This window comes from Musca vetustissima, unplaced genomic scaffold (assembly GCF_032173495.1).
Source record: "Musca vetustissima isolate MV318-11 ecotype Yass unplaced genomic scaffold, APGP_CSIRO_Mvet_v1 utg28568, whole genome shotgun sequence".
Lineage (NCBI taxonomy): Eukaryota > Metazoa > Arthropoda > Insecta > Diptera > Muscidae > Musca > Musca vetustissima.
Window position 1 is genome coordinate 6,437 of NW_026884392.1, and position 27,286 is coordinate 33,722.

The following is a 27,286-nucleotide window of genomic DNA, read 5'->3' on the forward strand; positions in this document are numbered from 1 at the left end:
CGTTGATGTCTTGATGTGTATTGGCGATTGACGATTACCGCCACAATTTGGATGATCTATCGACCAATTGGGTGCATTGTCGTAGGTCCAGTCGGTAGCAAGTGTGAGAGCTGAAAAAAAAATAAAAAAAAATTTTTTGTCTTAGAATGGGTGTTTTATTCATAAGCCAAAGAACTGGTAGCTAGTCGGAGTCGACATTCATTGTGATGTCATAATTATGAATATTAATATTTTTTTGTTATTGTATATTTGAAAATAAATATTAGCATATTTGTGTTAACACGAGATGTTAAATGAATAGATATAGAACTAACCTAGACAATACTCAATGGAGACGCTAATATTTCATTTTATTAATCACTAAATTAGTTGTGATTTATTAACAAATATAAAAACTTAATACCATGTATCCATTGTGTGGTTTGCTTATAAAAAGGCATTTCATTGGCACATCTCAGCGACATCTCGTTTCTGGATAATTATTTAGTCGAATTTGTTGTGAATTTCAATCAATTAGACATAAAAAATCTTCCGATTGCATTTTTCTGACCCTGACCGTATTTGCTTAGCTAAATCATAAGAAACCGGTTAATGTAGAAGTTTAGTCAAACGGTTCGGTCATTTGATACCCTAGATAACTAGTTCTGTGCATTAATTACCTGCAGATTTAAATCACGTGCTTGATGTCCGCATCTGCTGCAGACTTTGTTTCTAAGGAGAAAAATATATGCCAACGAATGAATGACCAGTAAGCGGAGCAGTATAATCGGATGGGGTCGACTATATTGTACCCTACACAACTACCAGTGAGCTTAACTCATTTCGCTCTGAGATTTTAATTTAAATTTTTTAATGGCAATTTTTAAACGGTTGGCAATAATTCTTCATTGCAATTTTTTTAATAAGTAAATTATGAAAATTATACGAAAATATGGACTTCAGATATTTACCCCATTTTGTCATTTTGCCCCTCGATGGTAGGGGTAAACATCTGAAGGATTTAAAGGAGGATATTTTATTAGCTGAAATAGGTGTTATATTTTCGACAACTATAATTTTTTCTTAATTTGACCCTTCTCATGCATACATATATTTTTGAAACAACTGTTCGATAAACCGAATAGCGGAGCTTATACTCCGAACATGACAAAATTTTCTTTACCTTGTGTTAATGGTTATACTGAACTACGCTTGAGTATATATTTATGTATTAGACTTCATTGCAATATTAAGTAAATCTCCTATATTCGTCATATTATACCAATAGAATTGATATCAGATTAATGGTCAACCTGACTCGTTTATACACTGGCGAATTTTCCGGACCACGCCTGGAGTAAACATATGTACATTTTGATTAATCATTTTCAAAGCTTATTTCTTAGTCAGATCCCCTTCCTAGGAAAAATGTTCATGATGTTCGTGTTTCGACTGTAAAAAAGTTGTAAAAGTCTAAAAAGCAGGGTGCGCGAAAATTCGCCAGCGAATGATTAAAAATACATTCTTTTCGTTTTGTGCTCATTTTACGAATGAATTTATGGCGATAAAGTCTTTACCAAACGAGCATTCGCCAAAGAATGTTCGCACACACATGACAAACGAGTGAGAGCACAAAACAACGACCGTTCGTTTCGTTTGGTGGTTGAAATTCTTTCTGACATTCTCTCACGAATGAAAACAAACATTCCCGAATTCTCGCGAATGCTCAAAACGGCAACAACAATAACAACAAACGTTCGTGAAGTCAATAGTTGTTGGGCATGTGTTTTGTTATTCCACACACTTTCTGCTACACACACATTCATTCGTTGTGTGTTTACTTTTTTGTGATATTTTTGTTGTTGTTGTTTTTAACAGTGCTCGCGAGCATTCTCGAACATTTGTTTTTTGAGTTTTTTCAAAAGAATGTTATTCAGCAACAAATGCTCGCTAACGAACGAATCGACGACGCTTGCAGCGAAATTTTATCGTTCGTGAATTTTTCGCGAGAGATAGCAAATGCGTGTTCAATCATTGTAACTTTATCATTCGTGATAAATTGAAAACATTCGAATTCTCGTGGAGGTTCCAGGAGGTCTACTGGACTGGTAACCTCCACCTACGAACTTGATCTAAAGAACAAATTACGATGTTAAATGACAGTACTAATTCTGTCCCACTGCTCTTCACCAAGGAATCGTCGGAATTACAAATATTGTACTGGGATTGTCCTTGTTGTAAAGAACTTAGAAGATCGTTATATTAGTTTTTATTTTTATTTTTTCACAGATGTTGAACGAATCCGTAAGAACTGTAACTGTGTGTGTTGTATGCCCTCCATAATTTAAGTACGTAGGTGGTCCTAACTGTTTTTTTAATTCGTTTTCAGATGATAAAAAATTTATGTAATTGTTTGGTTATAGCTTATATACTCGTTCTCGTCCATTTTTGTATACTTTAAAGGGTATTCGTATATAATTATTAGGTATTATATAGTTTTTTTTTTTAACTTCATTGGCTTGCAATTTAAAGAATAATTCAATATTTATTGTTTTATTTATTTTACAAGCACGTGCAGTTCCGAACAAATAAATTGAGTTATTGTTTATTTTTTTACATGTGTTATTAAAAAAGGATCTGTAACTGATGAATATAAGCCATCTGGTCGTATAACCTACCCTTTATTCAGTGTATATTTTTTTATATAAAACAATGTTATTTCATGTTTATTTTAAAAAAATAAAATAATTATTAAATATATATATATATATATTACAAATGTTTAAGTAAAAATAAATGTATTTACACGACGAACATTTAGAAGCGGTGGGAAAATGTTTATTTTTAAATATCGACAGACTTCGAAAATAAATTTACACCTTACAAATTTCTAAAATAACATGTTTTTTTATAAAATAGTAGAATGATGTATATGGAGCATATCTCGACAAGATAAATTGTTATAACTTTGTGTGTCCGTCTGTCCATTAAATGTACAGGGCGTACATGAACCGATCGTAACGAAATGTGAAATGAAGTTTGGCTCGGACCAAAGAGGCCCTTAAAGCGATGATCGGTTAATGTTTAAGTATCAACTTAATCAACAACTTCTACCTGGATCTGAATGTTACTAATTGGATTTAATATCATGCTCTTTTGAGTGAGATACTGGTGCGTTGTCTTGATGAAAAAATATTTTTGTGTGTGTTGTAAGCCAGGACGTTTTGCTCCAATTTGTACATTTAATTGATTCAAAAGGTTGCAATAGTACTCTGAATTTATTGTTTCACCCTTTTGCAGATAGTCAATCAATAAAATACCAAAGAAACCGTTGCCATAACCTTACCAGCCGATTCAATTGTTTTTGTCTTCTATTGGGCACTTCCTCCAGCTTTAGACCATTGTTTGGATTGTTCTTTTGTCTCTCATTTATATCGCTTAAATCAATATCCAAACAAGCTTGAGAGATGTTCATTCTTATGCATTTTTGATCGACTATTCACATATTCGGCACCCATAATGCAGAAAGCTTGTTCATATGTAGTTCTTCATGCAAAATTAAATGGAATCGATCATTTGAGATGCCCATGATACGATTATTATTTCACGCACTATTATTCGTCGATCATTTAATACCATACTCGTATCATGCACTTTGGCTACAATTTCTATTGTTGTTGCTGCTTTTGGACGTCTACTACGTGGTTCATCCTCAATGCTTCTACGACCACATTTAAATTCAGCAGCCCAATTTTTTACTGTTGCATATGAAGGAGCACTTTCACCTAACACATTCATCATATTATTACGAATTTCTTGTCCCGATAAACCTTTTTTTATATAAGTATTTAATGACACCAGGCATTTCTAATTTGTCCATTGTACAAAAAAATTGCGGATGCGTCATTTTTGAGAACCTGCTTCTATATGAAGGAGTTGCCAGATCGAAACAAAATTTAACATGTTTAATTTTATACTTTAATTTAATATTTAATGTTGTCATTGAATGTGGATGTATGTGGTATTTTTCTTGCATTTTGATTTCCTAACCAACTATATTATAAGGGTTTTATAGTTTTGTGTGGCCCCAAGAGTTTACAACACCGCAATATATTGTTTATGGAATACCGGATTAGTCATATCTGACTAACTGAAGCGATCTAGACATGTGTGTCCATCCGTATGTCTAATATATTTTTTAAACACGATACATGCCACATTTATGGATCAAACGTCGCGAAATTTTGCATGTAAGTTCAGTTTGGACCAAAGAAGACTTCTATTGTTTTTGATAATCATCGTTTAGTGTTTGTGGGAAGAAATGACCAAAAACATTTTTTAATCATTTTTTGGTCGCTCTAGAGGCCACAATTGTGACCAGAACATCACGAAATTTTACACGAGGAAGGGAATCTGGCCAAAAATAGCACGACTTTATGAAAAATGGAAAAAATGCATACTATGGTGTATCTATTTAAGGGGACCCCTTAATAAATTAAGTTTTTTTACTATTTCGAACACACACCATAATTCAAGAATGTCCCCATAAAATTATTATTATAAAGATATAACTTTTTTAACATCAAGCGACGTCAAGAGTGCTGCTCAAACTTTCAACGCTTTTTTCTCCAAAAAGTGACACGATAACTCAAGAACTAATAATATAATCGGTTCACAATTTTAACATGTTAAGCCTAAAAGATAAAGGAGGAGTGGTTGACCTTTAACCGGATGCAAGTGTTATTATATTTAACCTTTACAGGCGTCTATACATTCGTATATAACGGACGGAAATGTAGCGGAAATTTGAGACGCCGAAAATTTTATTTCTAGTCGCTAAAGACGCCACAGTTGTACGCCGAGCATCACTAATTATACCCTTCACCACACTGTGGTACAGTGTATTATGTCTTTGTGCATATGTTTGTAACAGGCAAAAGGAAACGACATAGACACATGGTTCCTTTTGAGAATATGCATAGAATCACGTTCTAAGTCGATTTATCAATATCCGTCCGTCCGTCCGTCCATGTATTTTTGTGAGCAAAGTACAGGTCACATTTATGATCCGAATTAGATGAAATTTGGCACAGCCCATTTGTTTGGCCCAAGGACGAACCCTATTGAAATTGGAGAAAATCGGTTCAGATTTAGATATAGCTCCTATATATATTTTCATTCGATTTTAGGTAAATGGTGCACCAAAGTCCCTTAAAATCATTCGATTTTCACGAATTTTGGCATAGCGTACTGAATAGACGTAATTCAGTACGCAATGATGTGTGCTAAATTTCGTGAAAATCGGTTCAGATTTAGATATAGCTCCCATATATAGTATCGCCCGATTTTAGGTAAATGGTGCCCCAAAGTCCCTGAAAACCATAAGATTTGCACGAATTTTGGCATAGCCTACTAAATTAAGTCTAGAATGACGTGTGCTAAGTTTCGTGAAAATCGGTTCAGATTGAGATATAGCTCCCATATAATATAGCATTTCCAGATTAAATGAAACCTTTTACAAATTAAATGAACTCTTTTCCAAATTAAATGAAACCTTTTCCAAATTAAATGAAACCTTTTCCAAATTAAATGAAACCTTTTCCAATTGAAATGAAACCTTTTACAAATAGAATGAAACTTTTTCCAAATTAAATGAAACCTTTATTCTTATCTAAGGAAATATAATATTTGCACTAATTTTAAACCAATATTTGAAAATTAAATCAAAGAATATTAACAAATATAGTTGTATGGCTATGTAATTAACATAAATATTCTTTAATTCGGTGTGATTTCATTTAATATCTTTACTACATAAAACTAAATATAGCATTTCCAGATTAAATGAAACCTTTTACAAATTAAATGAAACCTTTTCCAAATTAAATGAAACCTTTTCCAATTGAAATGAAACCTTTTACAAATAGAATGAAACCTTTTCCAATTGAAATGAAACCTTTTACAAATAGAATGAAACTTTTTCCAAATTAAATGAAACCTTTATTCTTATCTAAGGAAATATAATATTTGCAGTAATTTTAAACCAATATTTGAAAATTAAATCAAAGAATATTAACAAATATAATTGTATGGCTATGTAATTAACATAAATATTCTTTAATTCGGTGTGATTTCATTTAATATCTTTACTACATAAAACTAAATAAATAGTAATACAAACTGGGGTATTTCTTGACATTTTAATAAATAAATATTTAAGAACAGGAATTGAATACCCGGTCCTAAATGCGAAATACATATTTGACTTAATAAATTGTTGATGATAAGGTAACTGCTTATCTTAATGAAGGGGTTCCCGACTTGCAGCTTGTGGGATTTTCAAAACCATGTCCATAACGTAGTTAGAACAATCTTGCCGAGTAAGCTTTTGAATACTTCGCTCGATTACATCAACAATGTTATGTTCCATTGAAACGTCACACAGATCAGCTCTTGGACATAATTTTATTTTTGAAAATGCATTTTCGATTGGATTTAGCATTGGAGAATAAGGCGGTAAGAATTTAAGGTTGCATCTTTTGGATTCGATCAAATTTTTTATGTCATGTCGCTTGTGTATTTGAGCGTTATTTTCCAACTCTGGATTGATTTTCTCAAAAAAAAAATTTCTATAAATAATTTAAATCTGTCTGCATTGACACTGGAATTAGAAACGATTGTGTGATGTACAACTCCCGCGTTGTTTATTGCTGCAATTATAGTGACATTACGACCTCTGACTGTAGGCAACATAATGTGTGTTATTGTTCCTTGTCTTGAACGGCCTTGGGTTCTTCGTATGTGAAGATTAAATCCACACTCATCAATGAATATTAATTTTTCTCCTTGTTGGGGTATCCATTTTGTAAAGTCTTGAGCATATTTTTGTCTCAAGCCTAATGTTCTGAAGTCATTCTTTCGTTCTATTTCAATAGAGGCCATCTTAAACGTAATTTTTAATTTCCGTAATCCATATTCTATGCAGCTTGTGGAAATATTTATTTCATTTTCCCTCAACAGTTTAGTTTTTATGGCTTTGAGGGTAATTCCAGGTTGACTTTCCATATAGAACTCGATCAGACTTAAAACTTGTGGTGTCAACAACATAGTTCTATTTCCTCCACGCTTATTTTCCTTCAATGTTCCAAAATTTTGTTTGTATCTTCTTATAAATGTTTTTTCGGAATTTATGTTTATGCAGGTTAAATTTGCAGCCTCGGAAATGGTTCTCCCCTCTTCATAGAATTTAAATAATAACAATTTCATGTCTTTTGTTATTTTGTTATACTGACCCAATTTGTTTCGGGGTCTTGTAGATGTAGCTTCGGTAGGTTCTGGAGCATTTCCACTTGCAATACTTGGCGAGGATATTGATTCTTCCTCAGGTTCCCAATTATCAGAGCTTCCCGAGCTAAAATCAGGTTCGCATTTATTTTAAACGTTGCTATTTTTAAATACAGTGAACTCTCGATAATGTGAACATCCAAAACAGTAAACTCTCGACAATGTGAAGTAATTACAAACAAAATTTTGGAACATTGAAGGGAAATAAGCGTGGAGGAAATAGAATTAAGTTGTTGACACCACAAGTTTTAAGTCTGATCGAGTTCTATATAGAAAGTCAACCTGGAATTACCCTCAAAGCCATAAAAACTAAACTGTTGAGAGAAAATGATATAAATATTTCCACAAGCTGCATAGAATATGGATTACGGAAATTAAAAATTACGTTTAAGATGGCCTCTATTGAAATAGAACGAAAGAATGACTCCAGAACATTAGGCTTGAGACAAAAATATGCTCAAGACTTTACAAAATGGATACCCCAACAAGGAGAAAAATTATTATTCATTGATGAGTGTGGATTTAATCTTCACATACGAAGAACCCAAGCCCGTTCAAGACAAGGAACAAGAGCACACATTGTGTTGCCTACGGTCAGAGGTCGTAATGTCACTATAATTGCAGCAATAAACAACGCGGGAGTTGTACATCACACAATCGTTTCTAATTCCAGTGTCAATGCAGACAGATTTAAATTATTTATAGACATTTTTTTTGAGAAAATCAATCCAGAGTTGGAAAATAACGCTCAAATACACAAGCGACATGACATAAAAAATTTGATCGAATCCAAAAGATGCAACCTTAAATTCTTACCGCCTTATTCTCCAATGCTAAATCCAATCGAAAATGCATTTTCAAAAATAAAATTATGTCCAAGAGCTGATCTGTGTGACGTTTCAATGGAACATAACATTGTTGATGTAATCGAGCGAAGTATTCAAAAGCTTACTCGGCAAGATTGTTCTAACTACGTTATGGACATGGTTTTGAAAGTGAAATCACACCGAATTAAAGAATATTTATGTTAATTACATAGCCATACAACTATATTTGTTAATATTCTTTGATTTAATTTTCAAATATTGGTTTAAAATTATTGCAAATATTATATTTCCTTAGATAAGAATAAAGGTTTCATTTAATTTGGAAAAAGTTTCATTCTATTTGTAAAAGGTTTCATTTCAATTGGAAAAGGGTTCATTCTATTTGTAAAAGGTTTCATTTCAATTGGAAAAGGTTTCATTTAATTTGGAAAAGGTTTCATTTAATTTGGAAAAGGTTTCATTTAATTTGGAAAAGGTTTCATTTAATTTGGAAAAGGTTTCATTTAATTTGTAAAAGGTTTCATTTAATCTGGAAATGCTATATATAATTTCGTTCCATTTTATGTAAATGCCGCACCGAAGCCCCCTTTATCTTTCGATTTTTGTATAGCGTACTGAATTAAGTATAGAATGAATTGTGCATAGTTTCTTGAAAATCGGTACAGATTTACATACACCTCCTATATAAAGATGCATAGTTAGGCCGATTGACGCAACGTACTGAAGTTAATATAAATTAATCTCTGCAAGTTTCCTTGAAATCGGTTCAGATATAGATATATCATTCGACTTATTCATGTTTATTGTACACCAAATAATCAATGGGTGTTTGATTGAGATTAAATTGTAAACAGTACAGCATACCGAATAGATTGTGTCAAGTTTTCTTTAAATCGATTTACAAAATTTAGCATAGGTTGCAGAATGACATGTGTAGGGATTGATGTTATTCGGTTTAGAGATAGATAAAGACGACAATGTTCCTTCGAAATGGCGACGTCTTTTAGGATACATATGTAGAATATGCCCAAAGTGGTGAAGGGTATCATATAGTCGGCCCAGTCCGACTTTACTACTTTCCTTACTGGTTTTCCACGGGGAAGACCATCGGACCAACTAGTTCGGATTACTGTCACGATAATGAAACTCAATATTTAGCGGATGAAAGGATGTAGCAGAAGAGCTGTTGATATATAATCGGCATTGTTAGTTGTGTAAGGTATCATACGTTTCATCCCGTCCGAATAGTTCAAAAGTAGTATCATAAGGGAAGATTTTTTTTTTTTTTTGAAAAATTCAAATTATTCAAATGAATAGTTTTTATTTTTTATTTGTGTTATAATTAGTTTCTATGATTTATTGAATTTACCTTTTGGTGGTGTATTATATGGATACACCAATGGCAATATAATATACAATCGGTTAACTAAATCTTGTGCAGCCACCATACTCTGTATTATTAATTTATTTCGAATTTATTTAATTCGTTGAAACTAGCACTTATATTATCACAATTTTTTTTTTATAAAACCACTTTTATTATTTAAATCTTGTATGGACTTATTTTCGTTTTGTGTGTCAGTCCTATTAATTAATATTTTTGCAAAGTCCTTTTTTAATATTATTCCGAAATTTGTATAATTTATATTTATTATTATCTATCGATCAGAAAAAAATACGGATGTTTAACCGAGCTCACTTTGTGTTAAACTAAGCATAACATAAGATAATACAATATATAATATATTGAATATATATTTGAAATATGCAACGGATTTGGCATAACGTAAATAAAAAATTATGTGTGTATGGGGTGTTTTCTTGTGGTGTGTGTATGCTTATAGTGTCGATTACATTAGCATATAAAAACATAGAAAAGCATAAAACCAAACCAACAACAAAAATTAATCAAAATAATTTGAAATCAAACTGGAATTTCAGCATGCGTTCGGCATGTTATTGCTCATCATCGTCCGCATGGTAGCAACGAAGCGAAATAATAATAAAAAATGGTCCACATATGTAAATATAAATAAAAACATTTATAGAAATTCAAAAAATTAAAACAAAATTGCATTAGGGATTTGGTTTGTTGTAATAGTTTGGCTATTTATCGTTTTCTTTTACGGTAATTCGTAATGCTGTGGTTTTTAGGGGTCTTCCGATGACTTTCGGTTTTGTTTATTCGAAACGGAAAAAAAAATAATAATTGTCATCATGAGTTGATGGGAAAAAATCGTAAAACTTGAGTCATAAATACAAAACAAACAATTGTCGACAGACAGTTCAGTAACCTGTCTTTTTTTTAAATTGATGGCCTTAGAAAACTAAAGAAAATTTGAATATTTTTTAATACCATACAAACAATTTGCAAATTTTGAAGGTTTGTTGTTAGTTTTTTTTTTGGCACAGATCGAAATATTTTTCTAGAATTATTTGAACTTTGGACGGCGTGCGTTTAAAGGAAACAATATTCAATTGTACAAATTATAAAAAAATACTAGTATTCAACTAGACTTTTTGGCTGGATCTGTTGTGTTTTAATTTAAATATTAAAAATTTTAAAAATAACGTGTCAACTTTAGTCTAGACTCATTGGTCAACGTCATTCATACGATCAAACCAGTAGGTAAATGAATAAAGTCGGACGGTGACGACTATAAGATACCCTACATCATGAACAATTAAAGGGTGATTTTTTTATGAGCTACTAGCAAAGTGCCCGCTACTTCGTATGCGGAAAGGAAATACAAGAAATATTTCATATGGAATCGAAAATACTGTTAATTTGTTTTAAGATAGTTTGCGATTTAGTACTCTTCATACACATAAGCACTATTTTCCGAAATCTCTCTTTCTTCCATTAAAAAGATAAAAACCAGTAAGGAAAGTAGTAAAGTATCTGATGCAAAATTTCGAGCAAGTCAAAAGATATATAGGGACTTTGGTACACCATTTATATTAAATCGGACGAAATTATATATGAGAGCTATATCTAAATCGGAACCGATTTTCACGATGTTTAACACACATCGTTCTAAACTTAATTCAGCTCGTTGTGCCTAATTTCGTGTAAATCGAAGAATATATAGGGAGTTTGGTGGACTATTTACCTAAAATCGGACTAAAATATATGGGAGCTATATCTAAATCTGAACCGATTTTCACAAAATTTAACACACATCATTCTAGACCTAATTCAGTACGCTGTGCCAAATTTAGTGCAAATCGAAAGATATATAGGACCTGTGGTACACCATTTACATTAAATCGGACGAAAATATATATGGGAGCTATATCTAAATTTGCACCGATTTTCCGGAAACTTAAAATACACAATTCTAGACCTTATTCAGTGCGCTGTGCCAAATTTCGTACAAATCGAAGGATATATATGAACTGTATCTAAATCTGAACCGATTCCGGGTCCAACCATATACAAATTGTTCTAAATTTAGTACCATCATACTCACAAGTAAGGATTTCTAAAACTACATCAATCTTACTCTCCAACAGTAATCTTAATTCCACCAAAGTCCAAATTTAGTACTTTTCGTACTTTTCCAAACATACCTCAATCCTGATTTCAAATAGTAATCGTAAGTCAAAATTTAAGAATTCCAGCTCTGACTGTTCATCAAAAACCAAACTGTACCAGATTTGGTACCATTCTGTACTTTTCGTACCCATATGCCAAACTATATCAAATCTACATGGGGATTAAAATTCTACCCGTTCACCAAACTCCAAAATTGTACCAGGATCCCAGCCCTATCGGTTCACATAAATCCAAATTGTACCATATTTAGTACCATTTAGTACACATAATAATATAATAAATTCAATGACTACCTCCATATCTCAATCTTACACTCCACCCTCAAATTTTAGGATTCCCGCTCACACAAAATGAATTGCACCCTATTTAGTACCATTTAGTGATTCTCGTATCCAAAAGTACGAAATTCCAATACTACCTTAATCCTGTGATTTGCATTCCAAATTCAAATTTTTCATATCTATCCATTTAGCTTGATCTAAACTGTACCAAATTTAGTACCATTTAGTACACATAATGACAAATTAATTCAAAATTTTAGGATTCCAACCCTATCCATTAGTACCGTTTAGTACTTTTTATTTCTATCTCTCCGTTCACCCAAATCACCCAAATTGTACCATATCTAGTGCCGTTTAGTACTTTTCGAACACACAAATACGAATTCCCACAGATGTCTCTATAGCTCAATCTTCAAAAGTAGTCGGAATTCCAAATTTCAGGTTTTAAGCTCATCCGTTTAAGCAAAATCCAAATTGTACTATATTTAGTACGATTTAGTACTTTTCGTACCAATAAGTACGAATTTCCAAAACTACCTCAATTCTACTCTGCAACAGTCATTTTAATTCCCAAATTTGAAGACTCCAGCTCTATCTGTGAACCGAAATCCAACTTGCACCAAATTTTGTACCATTAAGTACTTTTCGTACACAAAAGTACGATTTTGTAAAGCTACCTCAATCCTGTATTCCAACAGTAGTACTAATTCCGATTTTCAGGATTCCATCTATATACACTCAAATAGTACTAAATTTAGTACCATTTAGTACTTTTCGTACACATAAGTACGAAATTCTTAAACCATTTCCATACATCAACACCACTTCCCAGCCTGTATTCCATACAAAATTTCAAGATTTTAGCTTTATATGTTTAATATATGTACAATTAGAACTAAATTTAGTACTTTTAGTACACTTATAGGTCGAATTTCCAAAAACCCTTTTGTACAGCTTTCTAACTTTCCATTAGTGACCCACATTCCAAATTTCAGAATTCTAGCTCTTCGCGTTCGCCTAATACAAAGGGTACCATATTTGGAACATTTTAGTACATTTCGCACCCTTCTAGTTCGAATTTCCAACAACCCAGCCTTATCTCACGCCTACACACCAACAACAACGCACACTCAAAATTTCAAGCTTCTATCTTCAGCCGCTTCGGTCACTCATATAGATAAGAAAATTTTTCATAGGAAACCACTCAAATTTAACAAAATCATGAAACTTTATTCGAATCGATAATCCTAAACCCTAAACACAAAGGTTTGTACGCCTATGTTAAAAGTACGGTCCAGAAAAGCCCATGAAATGCAAAAACTATGGCTTTGGTAGCTTTTGCAATGCTTCTGGATGATCTTCATTCCAAAATCGACATGTCTGCTTGTAAACGTACCAATTGAGTCAAAACATTAGGCTCGATGCTGAACACAATTTTCCGATATTTAAGAAAGCTGTATTTTGAAAGGCTTCACACATAAATCCTTTTACTGCTCGTTTGTAAGAAGTTATATACCATAGTGAAAACTTTGAAGACAGTAAAAAAATCTAAAAATAACAATTAGTCCCTTTTATCGTTCGATATAATACACCAATGCCAGTGTTTTTTCATTCATCGAAACAATTCTGAAATGCGCTTTTTAGTATAGCTAACAGCTCTTCTTTCGGTTCTTCCTTCATCTTCTCAATTATTGAAAAACGATGTTTTTATAGTAGTTTTGGGAAGATGACAAAGTCAGTGGGGCCAAGTCCGGTGAATAGCAAAACTTTAACATTTGACCGAATTCAAGTTGTCGATTTTGGTTCTTGGTATAATTAGGCGAGTTTTGATTTCAATGTCATAGCCATACACCTTTAATTAGTCATCAGTTATGATCTTTTTGAGTCAATCTGGATCTGGGTCGTTGACGACCCATGGTCACAATTTACCAATTTTGGATCACATTTCGCTACCCCAAAAAATGCTTGACATGAATCGAACAGGAGTGTCAAAGATGACCGGGCTATCCCGAAACAGTTTTTTTTATTCAAAAAATGTAATTTTTGACACAATGGCCCCAAATACAGGACAGCTCTTTATACATCCATAGAAGGTCATCATTTTATAGATAGAAGATTGTATAGATTGAAGGCAGCCTCTTATTCATAGATGGGCAACCTTCTATCAATAGAAGACCATTTTTATCCATTGAAGGATAGTATCCTATTCATAGAAAGACAGTTTTCCATCCATTGAAGGATATCCTTTTATCCATAGAAGGACAGTTTTTTATTGATCAATAGAAGGACAGCCTTTATCCAGGACAGTCTCCTATTCATAGATGGATAGCATCGTAATTATAGATGGACAGCCTTCCATCCATAGAAGGGCACACTTGTATCCATAGAAATGCAGATTTTTATCCATCAATAGGAGGACAGCCTTTATCCAGGACAGGAAGGACATCCTTCTATCTATTGAAGGCAGCTTCTTATTCAACCTTTAGAGGATCTGAGTTTCAACCAGACTGAATGCGGTGATAATTACCAGGATATGACTATGGTGCCGAATATGCCCCATCAAATGCCGAAACTTCCCCGGGCAGGGGCACATTCGGCGAATTTGATTTTTTTTACAAAACTATGATATGTTTTTAATACTACTTTTTATAATTAGGTATAAGAGGACAATAACCAGCAATAAAGTTCTTATATCTATATAATAAGTACTGAGATATAGAACTCTAAAAAAGTGCCGAATGATCCCCAGTCCCCCCTACAGTCTTTTCATACGTCTATTAGAACTTTTTTCAATAGGTAGGTATGAACAGGTATAGGTATATAGGTATGAACTTTTTATACCCGTAGCCTTATGCCTAATAAGGATGGATACTTTGGTACATCAAAAATTTGTTTCATGAAATATCGAAATACCCAAATCCGTTTCAGACTATGTCTGTCTCTTTGGAAGGCTGGTGCGGACGATATTTGTCGGCAAGCGAGCACTCCTTCTGGTACCTCCCCCATTTCGCTGAAATATACCAAAAGGACTGGCTTGGACCATACAGATCAAACCAAAATTTGCACAACTATTTATCTTTACCAGACCTAGACCATCCAAAAAGAGGACAGCTATTGATAATGTTAAGTTTCTTGAAAATCGGCCCAGATTTAAATATAGCTCCCATATATATTTTCGTCCGATTTAATGTAAATGGTCCACCAAATACCCTCTATATCTTTCGATTTGCACGAAATTTGGCACAGCGTAATGAATTAGATGTAGAATGATGTGTGTTAAGTTTCCTGAAAATCGGTCCAGATTAGATATAGCTCCCATATATACTTTCGTCCGATTTAAGGTAAATGGGACATCAAAGCCCCTATATAAGTTTCGATTTGCACGAAATTTGGCATAGCGCACTGAATTAGTTCCAGAATAATGTGTGCCAATTTTCGAGAAAATCGGTTCAGATTTAGATATAGCTCCCATATATATTTTCGTCCGATTTAAGGTAAATGGTGCACCAAAGTCCCTATATATCTTTCAATTTGCACGAAATTTGGTATATCGTAATTAGGTCTAGAATTATGTGTGTTAAGTTTCGTGAAAATCGATTCAGATTTGGATAGAGCTCCTATATATATTTTCTCCCGATTTATGAACATAATATGGATCCATTTTCATATTAATGGTCCTTAAAAAATTGGACGTCTGTTAGGATTCACCTGTTGAATATACCCAAAGTGGTGAAGGGTATCATATAGTCGGCCCCTTCCGACTTTACTACTTTCCATACTTGTTTTTAATAAACATAGGTCTAAACTTTTTTCTATACAATAGAACTTCGCCCTCAGATGAACGGTGGGTAACGTGGGGGTTACAGGCTTGACTGCCTTTGTGTAATAAAGTTTTCCCCAGGAAGGTCCAGTTTCAATCTCTCCAAATACGGCATTTCGTATTTCGAAGTGATTGTAATTTGGCATATCGAGATCTTGAATGGTAAAAAACATCGTTGTCGAAAATTTTCGTTATGGGTCTTCGACCCATTTTCGGCATATTGAAGTGTTTGAAATTTGGCATTCCGGATTTTCGTAGAAGGAATACCTATTTTCAGGAGATTTTCTTAGTAGGTCCATCTATTGTCACAGCCACCATGGAAGGAAAAGCCCAACCCTTTTTCGGTATATTGAACACTCCGAAGGGATTGTAAATTGACATTATATTAATAACGTTTTCAATACAGGTCCATGTATTTACACATCTCTCATAAAATTGCCCTGTTTTATTTACGATACGCAGCCCAGTTCACCAACCTGAGTGTCTGTAATTTGGCATTTCATGTTCCCAAATAAAAACCTTACAAACAGACAATTTACATTTAGAAGACTCCATGCAAAGGTCGCGACTTTTTTAGGAAATCGGGTCCGCTCGAACTTAACTACATTTATATTGCATTTTGCTTTTTCAATTTGTATATTTTAATTTAAATCCATTTTTTTTATAAAATAATAAATAAATATATTATTTTTTTATCTAATTTTAATAATAAATAAATATTTTAAATAAATAACTTATGAACACATAATGCACTAAATCTCATTTAACTTATTAAATTGCTTTAAATCCTACCCGATAAAAGATCTTACGACCATTTAAGTCTTGTGTTGGTCTAAAGTTATTTGTCAACGGTTGACCATTTGAATCGGTTAGAGTCCAAAATTTCTCTACATGTTCTTGAGCAATTGGCATAGGGTCGGGGAAGACATGCCACAATACAGCCTCCGAACAGCCGGGCGTTGTCAACGAACCTTTATAGGTGAAGAAATTTTTCGTATTTAAATCACCCAATAATTGACCCAATGATATTGAACCATCAAGGAATGTCGATGAGCCGTAGGTTTCGACATTCAATAATTTATTGAAGATTCTATTCAAGCCGGGATAATAACGATCGGGATTCTGGGGAGAAAGAAAATACATTTTTAGATATAAATATTACAATAAAATTGTATATGGTTTGAGTTTGTATGAGAAATGCCTAAAAGTATGCTTTAAAATATATACTTTTTGGAGCTACGCAGGTATTGTATAGAAATCGCTGCGGTATTCAATCCAAATTTGTGTTAAATTTTTAATATTGCATTTTTTCGAATAATTCTTAATGTAATTCTTTAAATTGTAAATTTAAAATATCTGCGCAACCTACCTGAACCGCCTTGAACATCACACCCAAAACTACAATTCCATATGGCGACTGGGTGGCTTCTTCCATAGTGGCGAAGGTAGTTTTCCTATGGACAATATGCATTTCAACATCAAATTGCCGGCCATCAATAATATGTTCGGAACCTTTGCTGCCGGGACCACCCCAGTGGAAATGTACACCCACCGCCTCGTAGGTTCCTTTCAGAATGCCACCAGTAATAGTGGGTATGCGACCATCTACTGTTTCGGTTACGGAAAATTCAACTGGAAATAAGATTTTCAAAATTATTAAATATTTATATTAATGTATATAATGTATATGACGCTCACCTGAGTGACCATTATTAGTGAGCTCAATGGGACCCAGCAGAGGTATATCGTAATTTTTAAACCTTAATGGCTTTGTTGGCAATAGGTATGTCTGCAATAAAAATATATATTATATTAGATATTAACCTTTAGAAAATTTCTTTTAAAAATCCACGCCTATTGGTCATGTGAACCTTTAGAAAATTTCTTTTAAAAATCCACGCCTATTGGTCATGTGAACCTTTAGAAAATTTCTTTTAAAAATCCACGCCTATTGGTCATGTGAACCTTTAGAAAATTTCTTTTAAAAATCCACGCCTATTGGTCATGTGAACCTTTAGAAAATTTCTTTTAAAAATCCACGCCTATTGGTCATGTGAACCTTTAGAAAATTTCTTTTAAAAATCCACGCCTATTGGTCATGTGAACCTTTAGAAAATTTCTTTTAAAAATCCACGCCTATTGGTCATGTGATCCTTTAGAAAATGTCTTTTAAAAATCCACGCCTATTGGTCATGTGATCCTTTAGAAAATTTCTTTTAAAAATCCACGCCTATTGGTTCTACTGGTCCATTAAAAAAATTTATTTTAAAAATCCACGCCTATTGGTTTTACTGGTCCATTAAAAAAATTTATTTTAAAAATCCACGCCTATTGGTTCTACTGGTCCATTAAAAAAATTTATTTTAAAAATCCACGCCTATTGGTTCTACTGGTCCATTAAAAAAATTTATTTTAAAAATTCACGCCTATTGGTTTTACTGGTCCATTAAAAAAATTTATTTTAAAAATCCACGCCTATTGGTTCTACTGGTCCATTAAAAAAATTTATTTTAAAAATCAACGCCTATTGGTTCTACTGGTCCATTAAAAAAAATTATTTTAAAAATCCACGCCTATTGGTCATGTGAACCTTTAGAAAATTTCTTTTAAAAATCCACGCCTATTGGTCATGTGGACCTTTAGAAAATTTCTTTTAAAAATCCACGCCTATTGGTCATGTGAACCTTTAGAAAATTTCTTTTAAAAATCCACGCCTATTGGTCATGTGAACCTTTAGAAAATTTCTTTTAAAAATCCACGCCTATTGGTCATGTGATCCTTTAGAAAATTTCTTTTAAAAATCCAAATTTATTTTAAAAATCCAACTGGTCCATTAAAAAAAATATTTTAAAAATCCACGCCTATTGGTTTTACTGGTCCATTAAAAAAATTTATTTTAAAAATCCACGCCTATTGGTCATGTGATCCTTTAGAAAATTTCTTTTAAAAATCCAAATTTATTTTAAAAATCCACGCCTATTGGTTTTACTGGTCCATTAAAAAAATTTATTTTAAAAATCCACGCCTATTGGTTTTACTGGTCCATTAAAAAAATTTATTTTAAAAATCCACGCCTATTGGTTCTACTGGTCCATTAAAAAATTTATTTTAAAAATCCACGCCTATTGGTTCTACTGGTCCATTAAAAAAATTTATTTTAAAAATCCACGCCTATTGGTTCTACTGGTCCATTAAAAAAAATTATTTTAAAAATCCACGCCTATTGGTTCTACTGGTCCATTAAAAAAATTTATTTTAAAAATCCACGCCTATTGGTTCTACTGGTCCATTAAAAAAATTTATTTTAAAAATCCACGCCTATTGGTTCTACTGGTCCATTAAAAAAATTTATTTTAAAAATCCACGCCTATTGGTCATGTGATCCTTTAGAAAATTTCTTTTAAAAATCCACGCCTATTGGTCATGTGATCCTTTAGAAAATTTCTTTTAAAAATCCACGCCTATTGGTCATGTGATCCTTTAGAAAATTTCTTTTAAAAATCCACGCCTATTGGTCATGTGATCCTTTAGAAAATTTCTTTTAAAAATCCACGCCTATTGGTCATGTGATCCTTTAGAAAATTTCTTTTAAAAATCCACGCCTATTGGTCATGTGATCCTTTAGAAAATTTCTTTTAAAAATCCACGCCTATTGGTCATGTGATCCTTTAGAAAATTTCTTTTAAAAATCCACGCCTATTGGTCATGTGATCCTTTAGAAAATTTCTTTTAAAAATCCACGCCTATTGGTCATGTGATCCTTTAGAAAATTTCTTTTAAAAATCCACGCCTATTGGTCATGTGATCCTTTAGAAAATTTCTTTTAAAAATCCACGCCTATTGGTAATGTGATCCTTTAGAAAATTTCTTTTAAAAATCCACGCCTATTGGTAATGTGATCCTTTAGAAAATTTGTTTTAAAATTCCACGCCTATTGGTCATGTGATCCTTTAGAAAATTTCTTTTAAAAATCCACGCCTATTGGTCATGTGATCCTTTAGAAAATTTCTTTTAAAAATCCACGCCTATTGGTCATGTGATCCTTTAGAAAATTTCTTTTAAAAATCCACGCCTATTGGTCATGTGATCCTTTAGAAAATTTCTTTTAAAAATCCACGCCTATTGGTCATGTGATCCTTTAGAAAATTTCTTTTAAAAATCCACGCCTATTGGTCATGTGATCCTTTAGAAAATTTCTTTTAAAAATCCACGCCTATTGGTCATGTGATCCTTTAGAAAATTTCTTTTAAAAATCCACGCCTATTGGTCATGTGATCCTTTAGAAAATTTCTTTTAAAAATCCACGCCTATTGGTCATGTGATCCTTTAGAAAATTTCTTTTAAAAATCCACGCCTATTGGTCATGTGATCCTTTAGAAAATTTCTTTTAAAAATCCACGCCTATTGGTCATGTGATCCTTTAGAAAATTTCTTTTAAAAATCCACGCCTATTGGTCATGTGATCCTTTAGAAAATTTCTTTTAAAAATCCACGCCTATTGGTCATGTGATCCTTTAGAAAATTTATTTTAAAAATCCACGCCTATTGGTCATGTGATCCTTTAGAAAATTTCTTTTAAAAATCCACGCCTATTGGTCATGTGATCCTTTAGAAAATTTCTTTTAAAAATCCACGCCTATTGGTCATGGGGTGCTTGAAAAAACATTCTTTAAAAATCCACGCCTATTGGTCATTGGGTGCTTGAAAAAATATTCTTTAAAAATCCACGGGTGCTTGAAAAAATATTCTTTAAAAATCCACGCCTATTGGTCATGGGGTGCTTGAAAAAATATTCTTTAAAAAATCCACGCCTCTTATAAGGATTGAAAAAAAAAATTTCTTTAAAAAATCCACGCCTCTTATAAGGCTTGAAAAAAAATTTCTTTAAAAAATCCACGCCTATTGGTCATGTGATCCTTTAGAAAATTTCTTTAAAAAATCCACGCCTATTGGTCATGTGATCCTTTAGAAAATTTATTTTAAAAATCCACGCCTATTGGTCATGTGATCCTTTAGAAAATTTCTTTTAAAAATCCACGCCTATTGGTCATGTGATCCTTTAGAAAATTTCTTTAAAAAATCCACGCCTATTGGTCATGTGATCCTTTAGAAAATTTCTTTTAAAAATCCACCCCTATTGGTCATGTGATCCTTTAGAAAATTTCTTTTAAAAATCCACGCCTATTGGTCATGTGATCCTTTAGAAAATTAAAAATCCACGCCTATTGGTCATGTGATCATTTAGAAAATTTCTTTTAAAAATCCACGCCTATTGGTCATGTGATCCTTTAGAAAATTTCTTTTAAAAATCCACGCCTATTGGTCATGTGATCCTTTAGAAAATTTCTTTTAAAAATCCACGCCTATTGGTCATGTGATCCTTTAGAAAATTTCTTTAAAAAATCCACGCCTATTGGTCATGTGATCCTTTAGAAAATTTCTTTTAAAAATCCACGCCTATTGGTCATGTGGACCTTTAGAAAATTTATTTAAAAAATCCACGCCTATTGGTCATGTGATCCTTTAGAAAATTTCTTTTAAAAATCCACGCCTATTGGTCATGTGATCCTTTAGAAAATTTCTTTTAAAAATCCACGCCTATTGGTCATGTGATCCTTTAGAAAATTTCTTTTAAAAATCCACGCCTATTGGTCATGTGATCCTTTAGAAAATTTCTTTTAAAAATCCACGCCTATTGGTCATGTGATCCTTTAGAAAATTTCTTTTAAAAATCCACGCCTATTGGTCATGTGATCCTTTAGAAAATTTCTCTAAAAAAACTCACGCTTATAGCAATGTTATATATTTAATAAATATATGTTAAAAATCATAAAGAAAGCCATCAATCGTAACATTTTATTTCCCTATCTTTCGGCATCATCTCCATTGTGTTTTTTTTTTATTTTTATTTTTTTGGAGTGTATCCGATTTTATTTTCTAATTAGTTACCCATAAAATATAAAAAGTAATCATTTCATCGTTTAGAGTATCACCATAACCACCTTGACCTTCATCTAATAAATATTTAAATAATTTATGACTTTCTACCAAAAAAAAAAGTCATAAAATTACGAGTCTATTTTTGTTTTTATATGAAATTGATGAATTTGTAATAAAAAAGTAACACAACATAAATCAACTCTCATATAATTTATGCATACAAACATAAAAAATAGATACAAATTCATGCGACTTACATTTTGTGACTGTATGTGTATTGGTGATTGCCGATTACCGTTACATTGTGGATAATTTGTACCCCAATTCGTATCGGCATATGACCATTCAGCATCTGAGGTACCAGATTGTCCTAAAATGAATAAATTTTAATTTTGATTAGTTATGCCCTCAGTTTTTTGGGAAATTAAAAAAATAGTATGGCTTTAATTCAACTATTCATTTATAAATAATACGAATGGCGCCTAATTGAAAGAAGCCCAATTATTAAATCTAAGGCTTGTACTATAAAAAGGTAATAGCCCCTATACCTTATAACATGAGGTGTAGATTTTAATTAAAGGTGTTGAACAGACACTCAGGTTGGAAAAGTGGGCTGTAATCTTCAGCTTAGAGGAAATTGAGAATCTTGAACATATAATTAAAACTTTGCACACTGAAAGCCACTTCGATATGTTCTGATTGAACTTGAAATGTCAATTTACAGTGTAAAACCTTAAAAATGCTAAACATGGGCCGGGACCTACATATGGAGCTTATATTAAATCATGGACATATAGGGATTCCTTTTGATTCCTCGGAATATCAACATACATATATTTTGGTGGGAAATGCGGCTGAACCGTGAAAATATCGAAAACGGGATAAATATCGAATATAGGACTTATGTCATGGATCGATACCGAAAATGTTCTTCAAAAAGCCATAATGCGAAATTACAGGAACTTCAGTGGAAATTTTGGCGAAAATATGGGACCAAACTACCAAAAATGCAAATTTTGAAGGTACCGTTATGTGGGATTTATCCCAAAACTTTATTGAACAATTGATACAGCTTATAGTCAATTTCGTTGAAAAAAACCTAATATCTAGAAGAGCTCTGCCGTGTAGTGACCGATGAAAATAGTGATGGTAATAAGAGGTGATAGATGCGGTCAATAATAAGATCATGGAGCACCAGTTGCACGAAACGGAACCTATCAATTTGGACAGCTGCGAATTCAAAGGGGATTACCTAATACTTGCATTTGAGTCGTCAAATAATGAAAAAACAGCTATTCAGGGAACAAAGGAGGAAACTGGCTAAAATAAAACGTAGGAACATATAGACTTAGAGTACGTGGGCACCTATATTGCGGTCTTACCCCACGGAGCTACAAACACCAATTAATACAAAGTGTCAACCAACGCCCCCACAGCAAAATGCAGGTACCAATCGATCACACGCTTCCTCGGATGAGGATCGGATTCCATATAAAACTCCTGCCTTTCTATAGATCAGGCACCCGTTTGTAATACAACTCCACAACAAGGCGAAGCTCTATCCGCCGTTTGAGTATAAACCACCACCAGCACCAGGCCAACAGGCAAGATTCGTAGATCTAAGGGTCCTGACACTCGTGCTACAGACACCTTCGGTAAGGTTCATAGCCGAAGCTATTACCAGTAGAACGCCAAACAGTTAGAGGCTGGTCACCCACAGACTAGCCAAAGCTACTACCATTAGAAATAATATTTGCTGACTCTCTACAATGGAACAATCGTTGAAAGGGTAAAAAAATGTCCACCAACAGCTTACGATATTGGTAGAAGAAAACACGACAAATGAGAAGAAAAAACAGATCCAAAACCAAAACCTCTCGATGCCAATTTCTGCACTTGCTCCCATTCCCACTCACCATCATTTCACAGACATAGAAATTTCGGAAATGGTAATTCTACTAGTTTCGATCCATGATCCGGGACTAGTAAACCCAAAGGCGCAGACAAACTCTCAAACAAACATCAGAATGCCATCGCGAACATTCCACACACACATCCAACAACACAACTTCCCAACACATCCACACAGGACAGTGACCGTAACCACTGAGGTATCACACACTCCGGACAGTGGCCAGACACTCTCACGAATATCCAGCCCGTCGGACCACGCACCTCAAAAACCATTGGCTATACCCAAATACATCCATCGGTACCGAAACGTAATAACAATTGCGAACAGCAAACTGATGCTCAGACGGATATCCCCGACCATCCCTTCACTTCATTGAAGGTAAGGAGCCGCCGTCTTTTGTAAATGTCATCAGGAGACGCTGTAGAGAAGAACTCTGCTATGGGGTGATCGGCGAAAAAAGTACAACTAGTAAATTAAAAAAAGGACCAATAGGATGTTATGGATCCGGAGCTTGTTGAAAAATTGGATTTGTACAACTTCGAAATCAAGGGAGATTACTCTTAGGAAAATAGTCTCCATAATCTAGGCAATGAAACTAAAAATAGGCATTCCTCAAATGCAAAGGTCTTCGCCTGAGGTTGGGGCAGTGAATTCTTGACAGAACACGAAGAAGTGGAAAGTCTCCCATAGAGATCACAAACGAATAGGGCGCTCAGCTTGTGGTAAGTTTGTAACGGTAAATTTGGGTCAGTTCAGCTTTTGTAAGTCTTCACAACCCAATTTTTGGGAAGTGAAGACGGCGCTTAGCTTGTGGTATGCCTTTCAATAGCAAATCTGGTTCAGTCTTCGGTATTCATCTGAAGTTGGCACAGCGAATTCACGACAGAGCGTGTGCATGAAATCTTTGGCATACAGAAAAAGACATTGCTGTTGAAGAAGTGGGAAGCATTTCATAGGGAGCAGACTGTGGTAGGCTTGGGAATGTCCTTAATAGCAATTCTCCTTGCCAAAGGTGGACCTGACCAAGGTGGACCTTGGAAGGTGGTAAGTCCTTCATAGGGAGTAAAACGAAGTGGGTGCTCGGCTTGTTTTAGGCCTTTCAATAGCAAGTGTGGCTCAGTCTTCGTATGAGTTTCGTGCAGAGAATTCATGTCTGAACGCATGTTCGAAGTCTTCGGTATACAGAACAAGACACTGCTGGAGAAAATGTGGGATGTTTTTCATAGGAACCAGAGTGAAGAGGGCGCTCAGCTTGTGGCAGCCTTGAAAAGGTCCTCAATGGCAAATCTGGTTCAGGTCCACGTTTGCCAAGCCTTCGAACCCAATTCTTGGGAGGTGGTAAATCCTTTATGGGGAGTGGAACGAAGTGAGCGCTCCGCTTGTGTTAGGCCTTTCCATAGCAAGTCTGGATCAGTCTTCGTATGAGTTTCGTATCTGAACACATACTCGAACTCTTCGGTATACAGGAGCTGGAGAAAATGTGAGAAGTTTTTCATAGGGACCTGAGCGAAGAGGGCGCTCAGCTTGTGGCAGCCTTGGAAAGGTCATCAATGGTAAATCTGTTTCAGGTCCACGTTTGCCAAGCCTTCGAAGCCAATTCTTGGGAGGTGGTAAATCCTTCATAGGTAGTAGAACGAAGTGAGCGCTCCGCTTGTGGTAGGCCTTTCAATAGCAAGTCCGGATCAGTCTTCGTATGAGTTTCGTGCAGAGAATTCACGTTTGAAACTTCAATGATCGAAGTCTTCGGCATACAGAACAAGACACTGCTGGAGAAAATGTGGGAAATTTTTCATAGGGACCTTAGCGAAGAGGGCGCTCAGCTTGTGGCAGCCTTGGAAAGGTCCTCAATGGCAAATCTTGTTCAGGCCCACGTTTGCCTAGCCTTCGAACCCAATTCTTGGGAGGTGGTAATCCTTCATAGGGAACAGAAAGAAGTGGTCACTCAGCTTGTGGTCGGCCTTTCAATAGCAAGTCTGGATCAGTCTTCGTATGAGTTTCGTGTAGATAAATCACGTCTCGAACACATACTTGAACTCTTCGGTATCCAGAGCAAGAGGCAGTGGAAAGTCTTTCATAGGGAGCAGAACGAAGACCACGTTCAGCTTGTGGTAGGTCTTACAATGGCAAATCTAGCTCAGGTGCAGCTTTTGCAAGCCTTCGAATCCTATTCTTTGGAAGTGGAAAGTCCTCCATAGGGAGCACAAAGAAAATGCCGCTTAGCTTGTGATAGGTCTTTAAATGGCAAATCTGGTTTTCGTCTGAGGTTGTCGCAGCGAATTCATTACATAGCATATGATTGGAGATTCCGGCATGCAAAACAAGACACAAGATAGAACGAAGCTGGCGCTCAGCTTTTGGTCGTGTTTCATAGGGAGCACCAAGAAGAGGACGCTCAGCTTCTGGTAGGCTCAGCTCAATTGTAAATCTGGGGCAGTTTTCGCCTGAGATTGACGCAGCAAATTTAAGACAAACCGCATGCTTAAAGAAAAACAACACTGTTGGTGAAGAAGTGGGAAGTCTTTATAGAGAGCAGAACCAAGAGAGCGCTCAGCTTGTGGCCAGCTTGGAAAGGCCTGAAATTGAATGTCTGGCTCAGGTGCAACTTTTGCAAGCCTTCGAACTCAATTTGTGGGGAATAATACTATTCATGAAATAGTCGATCTAAGGGATGTGAATTAAAAATGGACTGTAGGACTTCACTAAGAACGCAGAATTCTTAGAAGCCTAGGGAGACCAAATCCTAAGATATTGTTTTCTAACTGTACTTCAATTCTAGAGCGCAAAATAGGGGTTGGAGTAAACCACTCCTCTTGTCAATCTAACCAAAATTTACACAACTTGGTGGAGGGTACTTCGACGTTGCTGAACTTTACGACAATTTGACTTGTTATACTTCTCAATCATAAGGTTTTTGGGCACGATTTTCAACAGAATTAACTATTATTTCGAAATTTTAATTCTCAATGGGTAGCAGATCTCCCTACCAAAATTGATCAGCATTGGTCTGTTTTCTTGGATATTTGGGGATTTTGGGCACGTTTTTCAATCAAACGGGAGTAATATGATATTTTGAATCTACAGTAGGTAACAAATCTTTACAGGTATTTGAAATGTACACCTTTTGGTTGAGGGTATAGAATGTTCGCCCCGGCCTTAATGACGTTTTTCCTTGTTTAATAATATTATTCTTATTATTATTTTACACCTGACACAATTAATATATAATTTTTATTTTTATATATTTATTGTAAGTAATATCAAACACTTTATTACCGTTTTGATTAAGATTAGGATATGCGAACGGCAATAACAAATATATTTTCTTTAGTATGGTACTGTGCGACACCATGGTTATCGAACCAAAACAGACAATTTTTTCGAAAAATCTTACTATAAACCGTTATTTAGCTCAATACTTTTAAAACTGAAACGAAACGATGCTGCATTTTTTGTTTTTATAGAAAATCTTCAAGTCAAAGTTGAAAATGTTTGTTAATATAATCCGTAAACGACTTATGCGAATTAGATCACATTTTAATGTAAATTGACTTGTTACTTGTTCACCGAATAGGCTGTGGCCGGGATTGGGATACAGTTTATTTTTCATAAATTATAAATTAT

General features: G+C 34.1%; 1 protein-coding gene across 1 annotated transcript; it reads right to left on the reverse strand.

The window, feature by feature from the left end:
• LOC133331347 (carbonic anhydrase 2-like) lies at nt 1-27,014 on the reverse strand (the record flags this gene model as incomplete). Its single annotated transcript, XM_061539743.1, has 7 exons — nt 26,939-27,014; nt 22,008-22,120; nt 17,509-17,599; nt 17,180-17,442; nt 16,620-16,932; nt 3,621-3,809; nt 1-110 (listed from the first exon to the last, which is right to left on the reverse strand). Coding segments are annotated over exons 1-7 (1,155 nt in total), but the record flags the coding sequence as incomplete, so codon positions are not given.
• Nucleotides 27,015-27,286: the final 272 nt, after the last annotated feature.